Below are 14245 nucleotides of genomic sequence, written 5' to 3'. Positions count from 1 at the left end.
CTCAATTTGTGGGTTTATCCGCATACAATTGGTTACCTGTCAATTGATAGAGATGCTGTTATTTAGGTTCCATCATTCCTGCCATCAGATATTTTACGTCTCTACCTTGTGCACCATGTAATGCACGTGCCATCGCTGGGAAAGCAGACTGTATCTACTTTCAAGGGAGTTACCATTCCTTGATCAGCATTGAACAAGGAAAAAAAAAAAAAGGATAGATATTTTAGTTATCTCTGCTCATTGAGACAGTGGTGAATGATAAAATAGAAGCTTGAGCAATCCTTACCTCAGAACAAGTGTTGTTGTTACGCACAATGGTGCTCCAATACATATGGCCTTAGACCTCATTTCAGCTAAATCAGAGATGTGTGGGGAGATGCTCTTATGGGTTCTGAGTGCCGTTTGTACACAGCCAAAAGCTCCAGTCAGATTATAGATCTCACATTTTACAAGATTCAAGAATTAAGATCAACTAAGGATTGTTGGGTCAATGGGTACATAAAGAGCCTGGGATCCCTCAGCACTTATAAATCGACAATCCATGTACTATTTATCATATTATTTTCTCGCATTGCATTGCTGAAATGCTGCTGGCCTACCCATTTGATCAAAAACAGAGGCTTGATGACATTGAGGTGTGGACCTTAGCAACTCCTATGGCCAGCATTGAAGGATACTTGTCTATTCCCCCATTTACCAAGACCCTACGCTATTTGAAGCAGAGAAAGGTAAGGTACCTGCTATCACATACTGTAAGAACTAGGTATCCAACATGCACTGTTTTACAAAAATAGACACTGGATTTCCTTAAAAGTTGTTGCTGTACATGTTCTGCAATGTATGCCACTCTGGGATCTTCCTGGTTTGTACGGGCAACTTGAAAAATGACAACTATTCCCAGTCTTCTGGCATTCAGAGAAAGAAACACAGACACCACTCTTTCCCCCTGCAATTTTTCTTGTTTGAAGTTCAACATCATTTTACCAACATTGAGGCAAAAGAGGTACACTACCTACTTTTCTGTTTTACCTTGATGAGAACACTTGTGAGCAGAGTTGTGGTACAAACAGGGTTTACCGGATAGAAGCTTTTGACCGCCAGCCCGTCCCACCCCGGCCCTCACACTTCTGTCACAAATAGGATGTCATCACAAGAGAGCAAGCACATCGAGTTTCTTTTTAATAAAAAATGTTTAAAAAAAAAAAAAAAACCCACACAACAATGGTAGCCCAGGGGGCAATACCATTTCAAGCAATTATGTGAAACATTTATAATTAATAAACATTTGACCATATACACAATTACCATACACTCAAAAGTGATAGCAACATTTCTAATGCACGCTTTCTATATGCGTTATAGGGATGTGCTGGAGAAAACCCTGGTGTACACACTCTGCACCGAATATTGAGATGTGAACGTAAACAGACCGAATAGCACATCCATGTTTAAATGCAGATATTCCACAGTTAAAAAGGCATTGCAGTCTTTTCTGGTAAGGTGGTCGCTGTTGTAATGGGATGCAATTTTGTTTATTAAAAATAAAAAGGGGACAGGTTTTGGATTTCTTAAAACAGTACAATTGATCTAATTGGATTCCTCATTTCTTCACACATTTCAATCAATCTTGCGTTTTTTAGCAGATGCTGGTTCATCATCTAAGTCTGACGAGTTTTCCTCTTTTTCTTCTTCGGGTAAAAATTCTACTTTATTTCCCGCCTGTGGCGCATCATCGCCATTGTCCTGGTATATGTTAGACCATTTTATAGCCATATCCAACTCGGGAAGTGGAGGCTTTTTCTCCTCAGTTCTGTAAACCTCTGGTGGTGGAACTGCATTGGTTTTCCAAATTTTAAACTCTTTAGGGGGTTCCTCCGGGGCTTTCTTCACTTGCCGTTCCCAATCAATTTTTTTGTTAAGTGGGTTGTAGAGGAATGAAGGTCTGGACACTGTTTGGAAGAGCTCATCTGGTTTGGGCAAGCTGTTCCCATTTCCTCCAGAACGCTGGTGCTGAGATGAGAGCCGCTTTATACTTTCAGCCTTTGTCAATTTTTCCCGGTTCAGTTTCTGTTCATCCAATGGATCATCACTACTGTCGGAGTCAGAGCTACTATCATAAGTAGCAAAATAATTCAGGGGATCCTTCTCTTCCCCAGCCATAATATTATATTGTAGACTGAAGAAGATTCACAAGCCACTTTTGGGGGACAGGTCCAGGGAAGAAATGTTGCAGGATAATTGCTACCAACTTCGGTAAGGTCGCTACCCCAGGGTCTTTAGCTGGTAAGGCCTGGTTCACGTTCTAACACCAATAAGAAACAAAAATGGGTGAGGTTCAGGACAATTAGGTGACAGGCTTACATTACTTCCTAAACATTATTCAAACTATGGTTGTAAATTTAAAACAAATAACACACACATACACAATAACACCTTTCAGCATCAGTGGTCAGGTTTACCATACACAAATGCTTCAACGTACCTGGTTTATTTCTCATACTAATGTTTTCATTGTAATTTATTAGAAATCAAACACACATTAGACGCATGAAAACAGAGGACAGCAACAAATCACAAGAGAGCATTGACAAAGACAGTGGTTTTGAATAGACACTGTATATGTACACGTATGGGCAGTAGATGGGCAAATGTGCAGTGTAAAAGTAGGAGTGTATATTCACTGTGTGGATAATTATCAGCAATGGGAAAAGTCAACAGTTGTTTTTGAATGAAACATACCAACAAACTACATTGCACCCTTTAGACATCACAAACGTCAACTCTAATAACCCATTCCTTTTGTCTGAATCCCCTGCACCCTTATTAAGTAAGGACAGGCAACCATTTACGTCGTACTGGCCATTGGATGGCAATAGTTTGCAACAGGTCAGTGCCGTTTCTCGTCCAATACACAGGACCCCATCATGCATGATGGTTTGCTCCATCACCACCTGAAACAGAGTGGCTTTGAAAGTTACACTGGGGAGCCTCCATCCCAACAAGAATACATCTGTTGCTCTAGCACCATTATTTCAGAGAGCTCTAACCGGTTTGAGCAATTCAAGGGAGCTTCTTTTATAATGTACACGCATTCAATAACTTAAGGGGTAACAAAACGGCAGGACAATCAATTTTACAATTATCAGGTCAAACACACACACACGGCGCAGAGCATTATAGATTTGAGATTAACTCAAGATTTACTGAGACAAGGAACTGTTTGAGCCATGAATATGAATAGGTTCACACACGTGTTGGCTGTACGTCAGTTGATTATGCTTGTACAATAAGAAGAACAAAGTAACATAAAAAATGAAAACATTCTTGCTTTGTATTTCATAAAGTTGTACACATTCCAGTTGCCTTCTAAGTTTATATTTGAAAAAAATATATATATATATTTTTGGAATTAAGGTTCAATGATCAGGCGCACAAGTGGGTACTAAATCCTTTTTAGATGTGTTTACTAGTTCGTAAAATAATTACCATTTGTTTGCCTCCTCAATGAGGAATACTGTATCATCGCCCACGTGGACGAAGATGGACGGACGACCTATGTGTAGGGTCTCACCAACCAGCCATGCAGGTTTCTACTGTATGTGATGAGGTCACTGATGACGCTGTGTACCTTTATAATAATATGTTGCACATGCTGATGTTGCCACAATAATCCGCGGCAGCAGAGTTCTTTGTTGGCGCCTTCTCTTTTTTTGTATGGAAATAAGCCTGGTTATCCTTCCCAGAGGTGTAGTCTGTCTTTTTCCCCTAGTGGGTTGCATTTTTTTCTGGTGTGAGCATCTAGGGGCTTTCCGACAGTATTATGAAAGGACCCACCAGTTTCAGGACACACCTCCAGTAGTAATTAGTATGTTATTAAAAACAAGTGCCTATTGTGTGGAGTGAATTAATGCTGTTTGTACTTCTGGGTATTGAAGTAAAAACTGCATTTGAAAGAAAATAGGGTGATCCACGGGCAAAGACTTTTTCCTCATCATTTATGAACCATGATGCTCTATAGGTCTTAAGGTGTCTTAACGCCGCTTTATAAAACAATTATCAAACAAACATTTAATATAAAAAGTAAATATTTTTATGGAATCTGTTACTGTGGGGGAAGTTAAATAAAACTAGCTCCTGGTGTTTGTTGTGTCAAGCTAAAGGGTTCTTGGCTACAATCATGCGCTCCAGCAATGAAGTGTCTTTAGTGAAGAAATCGCAAGTGATTTTACAAAAAGGAAGAGAGCGAGTTCACCCACTATGTAAAGGTGTAAAAAGACTGGCCTGTTCATACCAATTCCAAATCAATCTCCACGGTTTTTCATGATCACTCACTCTGGTTCGTAGAGAATCTCACAGCATATTAGTCGTGAGAATGAAGCATTCTAAAGGCTTACTTCAGCCTGGCTTTAAGCTTCGAGACTAGAAGGAGACTCAAAAGTCCTCTCCGAGCTGCTCCCAGACAAACTCCATTTCTGTTGTCCCCAAACCAGTCATATGGTATTAGCATCCACTCCCTTCCCAACCCATTGTTCCCTGGGTACACTGGATAAGAGGTCCTATGTAAAGGCAGAAAGAGGATCAGCTTTCTCCTCTACACATCATGTAAAACATGCTTTAGGCCACCTGGATAAATAACAGTGATTTGCAAATGGATTGTGTCCTTCCACATATTCCTCATCTTTGATATTCAATATGCAGCTTTTGCTGCTTCAGAAAAAAAAAAAGAATTTGGCAGAGGGTGCTGTGCGTCGATGCGGTCGACTATGTCCCTCGAGGACCTCCGTCTCGAGGATGATGTAATCGAAGGCATATATAGCACGTGCAGCGCCAGTTGGCTTCAGTTTCATTTTTGTGAGTAAGCTTAAGCTTCGAGCACTACGGTGCCCTTCAGTATTTTCGCTGTGGAAATGTCTCCCCCGAAGACCAGGTTTAAGAAGTGTCAAGACTGCGGTACCAAGATGTTGCTAACCGATCTGCATAGAGTATGCTTGTGGTCGATGTTGAGGACAAGACCTCAGCCTGCTCGTAATGGCGATCGATTAACGGAAAAGCTCTGAAGGAGCATAAGGGGAAATTTGCATTAGGTAGAAACCCTCAGAAATCCCCATCGACTACCCCGTCGAAGAAACCTTCCTCTGACGATGCAAGAGGCGACTCTCCTTGAAGAAAGAGGCGACTCTCCTTGAAGAAAGACGAAGGTCCAGGTCAAGTAGTGGCTCCCACCAATCCTCGTCATCAAGAAAGTAGAGGAAAAGGCACCAAAAGTCATCCACTTCGACATCCTCGTCTGACTCTTCTCCATTGGCGGTTCCCATGAGAAGTTCTGGCATTACTCTGCCCCAAGGGTTTTCCCCAAACTGATGGTGGTGGGGGCAGCAAGTCGAGGGGGGAAGAAAGAGAGAGAAAAAGAGAGAGAAAAAGAGAGAGAAAAAGAGAGAAAGAAAGAGAAAGAGAGAAAGAGAGCGAGAGATCACATCTACCCCTACCTGGAAGATTGGCTGATCAGGTTCTATTCTCCAGAACAAGCTCTGGATAATATCAATGTCACCTGCCACTCTCTTCAAAGACTGGGCTTCACCCTCAATTACAAGAAGTCCCATATGACACCATCTCAAAAGCTCCAGTTAATCAGGGCCTTAATTGATACATCCTAGGGAAAGAGCTCGCCATCAGAGGTGAGGGCTCAAGACCTTCTGCAGATGGTCTCCAAGTTTGAGTGCGAAGCGCATCCCGACTTTTTGAGGTTGTTCGGCCTCATGGCATCCTGCATTTTTCTGGTGCCAGAGGCTCGCCTGAGAATGAGATCCCTTCAATGGGCTCTCAGAACACAATGGTCTCAAATTCTCAGGCACCATGTTAGTCCTAATTCAGGTTCCAAGCAGAGTCGCACAGGATCTCCTGTGGTGGGGCTGCAAGGACAACATTATGAAGAGAGCCTTTTTGACAACAATGGCGGGAGATAAAAGTAGTTACGGAAGCCTCACTCACGGGGTGAGGAGCCCACGCCAACAACCTGACAATCGGCAGTCGTTGGTCTCCATCGGAGTCCAAACTGCACATCAAACTTTTGGCGCTGAGAGCAATCAGACTTGCCCTGAAGGTCTTTCTGGCCTCTGGGGAAAGAATGTCCTGATATTGACGGACAACACAGTGACTATGTACTACCTCAACAAGAGAATAGGTGTAGAGTCACTACCACTGTGCAGAATGGCAATGCAGCTCTGGTACTGGGCAATTCAAGAAGGAATCTCCCTGATGGCAGTTCAACCAAGCCGGAGCGTAGAACACGGCCGCGGACGCACTGAGCAGGCAGAGCAGTCTCCCATGAGTAGGAACTAGCTCAGGAAGTCCTTCAAGTGCTCTTCACCCTTTGGGAACGCCTCAAGCGGACCTGTTCGTGAACAGTATCAACAGGAGGTGCGAACTGTACTGCTCCAGGGAATTTCCCCCAAGAGGAGCTCTAGGAGACGTGTTTTTGGTGGACTGGAAGTTTCCACTCCTGTACGCGTTTCCTCCAGTCCCAGTCATGCCTCACGTGATCAGGAGGGTGAGAAAGTTTGGAAAACACATGTTCCTAATTGCCCCGGATTGGGCCAGGAGGACGTGGTACCCGGACCTTCAGGACAACGTCCATCCAATAAGTCTTCCACAAAGAGGACCTTCCCTCACGAGAGGAGGGTAGGGTACTCCATCCAGAGGTCAAGACACTCAGCCTTCACGCATGGTTTCTGAGAGGCTGAGATACAAGGATTGGGACCTCCCGGATGATGTAATGGAGATTTTGCTTTCAGCCAGAAGGCCAGCAACAAAGTCCTTGTAACACTGCCATTGAATCAAATTCTGCAGCTAGTGCAGGGACAAGAATGTAGACACTTTACTATGCAAGACACCAGAGGTGCTATCCTTTCTACTGTACCTAGCCAATGTGGGGGTCCAGGTTGGAACAATGAAAGGCTAGTTGGGAGCACAATCCATGCTTTAAGCGGTCGTCTGAAGAAACTTCATATTTTAAATACCACTGGTGATACCATTTCTGAAGGCATTCACCAACAATTTCAGAAGGGACTCGCCAATGTCTTCCCTCATCTCCTTTTCAGGTTGCCATTTGGGACCTTAATTTGGTGTTAAAATTTCATATGTGTGCACAATTTGAACCACTACGTTCATGTCCATTAAGGTTCCTAACGTTCATTTTGTTGGCAGCACTAACTTCCACCCGTACAGTGAGTGAATTCCAGGCACTATAATCTAAAGCACCCTTTACAGTATTCCACAAGGGCAAGGTCGTCCTGAGGATTAAGCCTTCATTTTTGCCTAAAATCATTTCAGATTTTCATCTAGGACAAAAGATGTGTTACAAACTTTCTATCCTCCACCTCATCCTAGCAAGGAGGAAGAGGGGTTGCGCAAGGAGGATGAGGGGGTGTAACGCTCACCTGGTAACCATGGGGACGTCACTCAGCCTGTTCTGACCTCTTATGACCTCAAACCCTTCCCTGGAGGCTATTCGACTGGAGACTGGGCCTGAAACACAGGATTGGTAGAGTTTAACTCCCTATTGTCTGTGTGCTTGAACCCCTTCTTCCCCGGGTCCAATCCTTCCTTTTGATCCACAGCTCCTTGTTTTCTTGGATAGTGTGCTCTCTGTCCTGCTTTCAGCACAGGGGCGCGTCGATTGATGTGGGCTCGTTGCTGCCTAGTTACTTCATTGGCAAGAATCCGACAGGTAAGTATAATGAGTCTTTTGAACAGTTTTCTAACTTCGTTCCTTTCCTTCCTTAGATGATGGCCGACATCCGGGGATGGCAGTGTGCTGCTGAGATGAGTAGCGGTGAAGGTGAGAGAGCGCGATGCACCCCTTTCGTATTTGTATTGAACCAAGTTATTTTTCTGTCTTTTAGGTGCCACATTTTCAGCGTGGATGCCGGTTATGAAGAACAAATGCGGTGGGGAAGCGCGGTATGCAGCGCCTCTAGATGTTTCCACGCTAACCTGGAGTGTCTTTTCCCTCTTGCAGATGGATGAGAAGTTCCGGAGACAGAGTTCCCCCAGAGCGGCTGGGATTCAGGTAAGCGTTTGAAGCTCGTACAGTATTTAAAAATAAGCGAAGATTTGCAGAATGCTTACTAATGCCTTTTTTCTGTTCTTTTCCCTTAGGAAGCGGTGTGCCGGGATGGGAATGACACCGCCGAAGATGCCCGCAGAACCGAAGGAGCGATGAATGATGGGCAGAATGCCGCACGGTAAGGCTGTTCCTAACGGTGTTCTTGTTCTTGCAGGAGCTGAGCGCAGAAGAAAGATGCAGGCCTACTGGAGACCGATCCGAACACGTTGAGTGTCACGCTGCAGGTGCAGAAAACGCAAAAGCATGTCTCTCAGCCTGGGTGTGGCTTAAATAGTCTCTGGGTATCCCAGGTGTCTGTGGACTGAACCACACCCAAAAGACTAGACCGCACATGCAGTTCTGGGAACCGAACTATGTGGGAGCATCCATCTTGTTCCCATCAATGCACTACAAGTCCAATCCCCAATGTTATCCTATGGGAGTGAGTGAGTCTGGTGCCACAAGCCACAAGCGCCAAGTCTGACTCCAAGTGGGCCTTTGGAGGGATGGAGAGGGCCCTTGAGGGCCATGTAGGTGATTGTGGCCTGGCTCCAGCCTGACATCTTGGAGGGCAGGGGACATGAGGGGCAGGAATCATGACAGCACTCCCCCCTACCCCCCAACGCTCCTCTCAAGGTGGCTCTTCTGTCTGGTCCTGGTTTGGCTGGATGGTTTTGATGAAAGCGTCTAAGCAAGCGAGGTGCATGGATATACTCACAAGGCTCCCATGTCCTGTCTTGTGGACCATAGCCCTCCCAGTCTACTAAGTAGTATAATTTGGAGCGGATGTACTTTGAATCTAGGATGTCCTTGACTTCGAATTCTGGCTCCCAGGCGACTACTACTGGCTGTGGTGGCGTTGCTACCCGGGTCCCAGGTTGAACAGGTTTAAGGAGAGACACGTGGAACACAGGATGAATCTGCATGTTTGACGGCAAAGCTAGTCTGACCGCCAGAGGATTTATCACGGAGGCGACAGTGAATGGACCCAGGTATCTTGGACGGAAAGTTTGGGTTCCTTTAATGGACACGTGTTTAGATGCCAGCCAAACTTTGTCTCCCACTTGGCAGTTGGGAGCCTTTGCTCGGTGTTGATCAGCAAACTTCTTTAGCCGATTCTTAACTTGAAGTAGGTGTTCAGCTGCCCAAGGTTTGAGAAATTGTCGTGTGCAAGGTTTTGACTGCTGGCATTTCCAGGGTTGTAGGAACGTCCAACTCAGAAGTACGTGGGTGTCTGCCATACATGGTATAAAAGGGTGTCTGCCCAGTGCTGGTGTGTAGGGAATTATTATAAGCATATTCAGCTATCCATAATAGGTCAAACCAGCTGCCTTCAGCTTGGTGTAACATGCAACGCAGATACTGCTTGAGCGTCTGATTTGTCCTCTCACTTTGACCATCCGTTTGGGGATGGTGACAGGTGGATAGCCGGATGTCAATCTGGGCCATAGAGCAGCATTTTCTCCAGAAGTTAGATACTAATTGAGGACCTCGGTCTGAGACCAAAACTGAAGGAAACCCATGGAGCCATACGATGCCTTCAAGAAATACCTTTTCCACAGTGTAAGCATTTGGGAGCCCCTTAAAAGGAATGAAATGTGCCATTTTTGAAATTAGGTTCACGACCACAAGAATAGTGTTAAACCATTCACTGGGTGGTAAGTCAGCAATAAAAATCGAGGGACAACAACATGTGCCAGGGTGCTGGTGGGATTTCCAATGGTTGTAATAGCCCAGCCGGTTTCTGCTTGGATGACTTGTTTTGAGCACACACTCCACAAGATAGGATGAATTGGATAATGTCTTTACGCCACGTGGGCCACCAATAATTGTTTACCTTGGCTAGGGTTTTAGCGATTCTGGGGTGGCCCTCGATCAAGGAATCATGATAACCGGGCATGACTTGTTCTCGTAGTTCTTGGTTTGGTAAGAATAAACGATTCCTGAAGTAGGGCAACTGATCTTTTATCATGTAATGTTCTCCTTTTGCACTCCACGCTTGTAATTGCTCCGGACTCATCAGGTTTTGGATTTCTTCATGTAATTCTTTCTGAGGTATGGTTGATGTGATAACCAACACGGGTAAATACACTTGCACACCAAAGTAAGTATAGTTCAATGAAGGGTAAACCGAAAAATAAGCAACATGTAAAATTGTTCAAGGTGCAGGGGAGAAAAACACAGTCTTGGTATCTAGGCTGGATACATACAGAGAACAAAAGAGGAATCCAGTGAGGATAGCTACGTCCCCTGCACACTTTCTGAAAGGCCAGAGACGGCCTAATGGAGATTAAGTATAACGTTTTAAGTAATTATGATCACTTAAAGTCTCATATGAATGCAGTTTCAATAAAGAGTTCAATAATAGATTTGTGTTTATAAAAAACAATTTTTGCTTTTTATTTGTATCTTGGTAGGCCCAACGCGTTTTGAGTTATGTACACTTCATCAGGGGCAGCATATTCAACAATTAAAGTCTACAAAAAGAAAGATTATATACAACAATATATTAGTATTTGTTTGGAGCAACTATTGTAAATCAATATAACATCAAATTTGAGAAATCATGATAGCCATTTGCAAGGCACTAATGTCTTTTTTGTAACAAAACATCCTGACATCTGTTTAGTGACCCCATAGTAACTCATCATGAGTGGAGCGGATACTAATGTGGAGCAGTATTCCATTGTATGAGCGTTTGGATTTAATGGTATATGGTTTCTACACACGTTTTCATTTAAATATATGCCACTAGTGGCCTAGTAAGTCATACCCTTGCGCTCAATGCGGGCTAAAATGTATTGCATTTGGTGAAAAGGGAAGTTAATAAGGATGGTGCACGAATTAAAGATTATGTGTATGTTAAAAAGAATAAAAGGCATATATGTGAATAGAATGTCGTAATCTTAGCAAAAGATTCAAAATAAAGCATAAGCTGCTGGATATAACAGTTGAAAACTGCCGGAGGAACTCCAGACGTTTTACCAGGTAAGGAATGTAGGCGTCTTAAATACAAGCATCTTCCAGTCTACAAAAGAGGATTGTAAATCAAAGGAATTAGTATGCTAAAAGTATCTGGGTGCAAGCCTAATAGTGTTGGCTGAAAAAAAGAGTACTTGCTAGATCCTCACCGGCAAGTAGAGAAGCGTCCAGATGCGGTCAGGGCTGAATCACACCCAAAAGACTAGACCGCACATGCAGTTCTGGGAACCGAAATATGTGGGGGCATCCATCTTGTCCCCATCAATGCACTACAAGTCCAATCCCCAATGTTATCCTATGGGAGTGAGTGAGTCTGGTGCCACAAGCGCCAAGTCTGACTCCAAGTGGGTCTTTGGAGGGATGGAGAGGCCCTTGAGGGCCATGCAGGTGATCGTGGCCTGGCTTCAACCTGACATCTTGGAGGGCTGGGGACATGAGGAGCAGGAATGACATCTTGGAGGGCTGGGGACATGAGGAGCAGGAATCATGACAAGGGGTTGCGCAAGGGGGAAGAGGGGTTGTACAGAATAGATCCACGTAAAGCTCCAAGCTTCTACATTTCTATATTGTCCAAACTTCATCTGGATGATCAACTTTTTATAGGTTATACAGGTCACAAACTGGGTCAGGCTGTAGCAAAGCAGAGCTTAACAAGATGGATAATTCTAGCAATTTCAGAATGCTACAGGCTGGCAGGCAAAGATCCTCAAGAAAGCTTGAGGGCCCATTCCACCCACCAGGGGCATGGCTACCACTGCTGTTCTGCAAAGAGGCGTCCTATTAAAAAACATTTGTGCGGCAGCTACATGGTTTACAATACATACTTTCACGAAGCATTACTGCCTTGATTCTTCCCAGAGTCAGGATGGAAGCTTTGGAAAAGCTGTCCTCCATTCTGTTCATGGAAACCATTGATCAATTCCTACTCCCTCCAAGAAAACAAACACTGCTTTGGGAGTCTATCAAATATGAGGAATACGTGGGGGAGAGGGGACACAATCCATTCGAAAAACAAGTTACTTACCCCTGGTAACATTCTTTTCACTGTATGTTCCTCCCACATATTCCTCATCGCCCTCCCAGCCTACCCCCACAGTAGAATTTCCCATGCTATTACAGCATTTGCTCCTTCAGAGCCTAGTACGGTCAAATCCGTGTTGATGCGGCTGGTTCTACTGAAAGAAAAAAAACAGAACTGAAGCAAGCGAGCGCTGCGCGCGCTATATATGCCTTCGATGACATCATGCTTGAGATGGAGACCCTCAAGGGACATCGAGTCGACTGCACTGACGCACAGTGCACATAGCGAAAAGAAAATTCATGAGCAGCTGAAGCTGGATATTGAATATCAAAGATAAGGAATACGTGGGAGGAACATCCAGTTGAAAGGAAGTTACCAGGAGTAAGTAAGTAACTTGTTCATCTCATCAATTTTTCTCCTCGGTCAGATCTGGCCAACACTTCCTGAATTGGGTTATTCGTCGCAGCTTGGATCGAAAATGCATCACCACCATGCAGTTTTGCTCTCCTGCACCACATGGTCTTTTGATTGTGTGCGTAGCCCTTCCATGCCGCACTGGTGTTTGTTCAAGGAGGGAGGTTTATGTCACTTTTCATATGGGGAAGGTCCCAGGGCCTTTTCATATGTTAAGTGTCAAAACATACCGCTTTAAATGTGTATTTTTCTTAAATAAGACACGGTTACTGTTTGATGGCCAAAGTACCATAATTCAGGAAGCACGGGAGCGCTTTATCAAGAACATTTAAAGCAGGAGTAGTATTGCGAAGGACTATAACAGTTTGGTGTGTGGTTACAATGGGACCCAATTACAGGACCCAAGAAGTGGGCAGGAGATATGTAATTAGTACAGACATGCTATACAGTTGTTACACAATAACATTACACCTTTACAATTTAAACCATATGCAGATGCAGTATACCGGCCAGAATCATACATTTTACATGTGCTGAAGACATAATTCTAGTGTGCAGATTACGATTTTTCCTTCTTTCGTGAACATCGTCAGAATTGTGTATGTATTTTAACAGTCTTAAAATGACTTGTGGCAGTAAAACAAAACAATTAAGTGGTACCACACCAAGTAGTTAACAGGTCGGCTACCAAACACGATCCCAAATTGAACAACCAAAAAGCCTAGTTTACAAAAGTTAACCCAAGCTATAGATTTGGTCTCCATTTCAAAAGTATTTTAACTGCGATCCATAAACAACTGTTTTAAGTACAGAGACCAGAGCATGGTGCTGGAAAAGGCTTTCTGCACTGGTGCCTCTGGAGAACCTTGAAGGACCCAGGAGATGTGCGCGATAGCAGTGCAGCGCAGGTGCGACCTGTAACCGTCCCAAAACCTCATGTTAGCAGCAGCTGCAGCACCACCCAAGAGATGGAGACTGAGTAACAACCAGAGGGCATCCAGCGGCCCTGGATCAGCTGGTGGGGGCAACAACTGTTACCAGGCTAGCTCAGATTACTCTATCGCGTTTCATTGTGTGCTACGGAAGATGACACAAAACTTCTTTGCATAGCACAGTAGTCCAACAGAAACATAACAAGTGCTCCATAATCAAACATGAGATGGCAAAAAGCTCAAAACAAGATTTCCCAGCTCAGGCACAAATCACAGCATTTTTTGGTGCTAAAGATGGCGCAGAGTCTCGACATTCCTCACTAACACGTGAAGATCTGAATGACCTAATTTTGGCACAAACTGGACAGTAACAACTCATTGTTAAATTTAGTCACTAAAAAAAAAAAAAAAAAAAAAAAACTCACCACCGACTCCATATATACCACCTAGACTGACTAAGCCTGTTGTGGCGCAAACAAAACTAAATTCTAAAACGGGCCAGTGAGAAAAGCGCTGTTGCATATGTAAAGGTTCCTGGTTTGAAAACAGAGATGCGGATGGTTCAATATGGCAGGCATACTTGCAGGGCCCCATAGGAATTGGAAGTAGCAGAGATATGGTAAACCAACAAAGTAACAAAATTGAGGGGGGGGGCCTTCTTCAAATGCAGTGAAGCATCGCTATCTATCCCTTCCCCTATAGTAATTATTCTGGGAGAGAGGATGCAGAGTAAGGAAAAAATAAACCCTATTACTCCCCAGTTCATGGAATCAAAGGTCGTCCTACCTATTA

General features: G+C 44.0%; 1 protein-coding gene across 1 annotated transcript; it reads right to left on the bottom strand.

The window, feature by feature from the left end:
- Positions 1-1474: 1474 nt before the first annotated feature.
- C7QH1orf52 (chromosome 7q C1orf52 homolog) lies at positions 1475-2295 on the bottom strand. The gene has a single exon (XM_069639746.1). It carries the CDS (start codon positions 2158-2160, stop codon positions 1618-1620), a length of 543 nt encoding a protein of 180 aa, XP_069495847.1. The 5' UTR covers positions 2161-2295; the 3' UTR covers positions 1475-1617.
- Between the last annotated feature and the right edge of the window lie 11950 nt (positions 2296-14245).

Source organism: Ambystoma mexicanum, chromosome 7q (genome assembly GCF_040938575.1).
Source record: "Ambystoma mexicanum isolate Mex_15411 chromosome 7q, UKY_AmexF1_1, whole genome shotgun sequence".
NCBI lineage: Eukaryota > Metazoa > Chordata > Amphibia > Caudata > Ambystomatidae > Ambystoma > Ambystoma mexicanum.
Note: the sequence above shows the minus strand (reverse complement) of the source record. Positions and strands in the feature narration are given on the sequence as shown.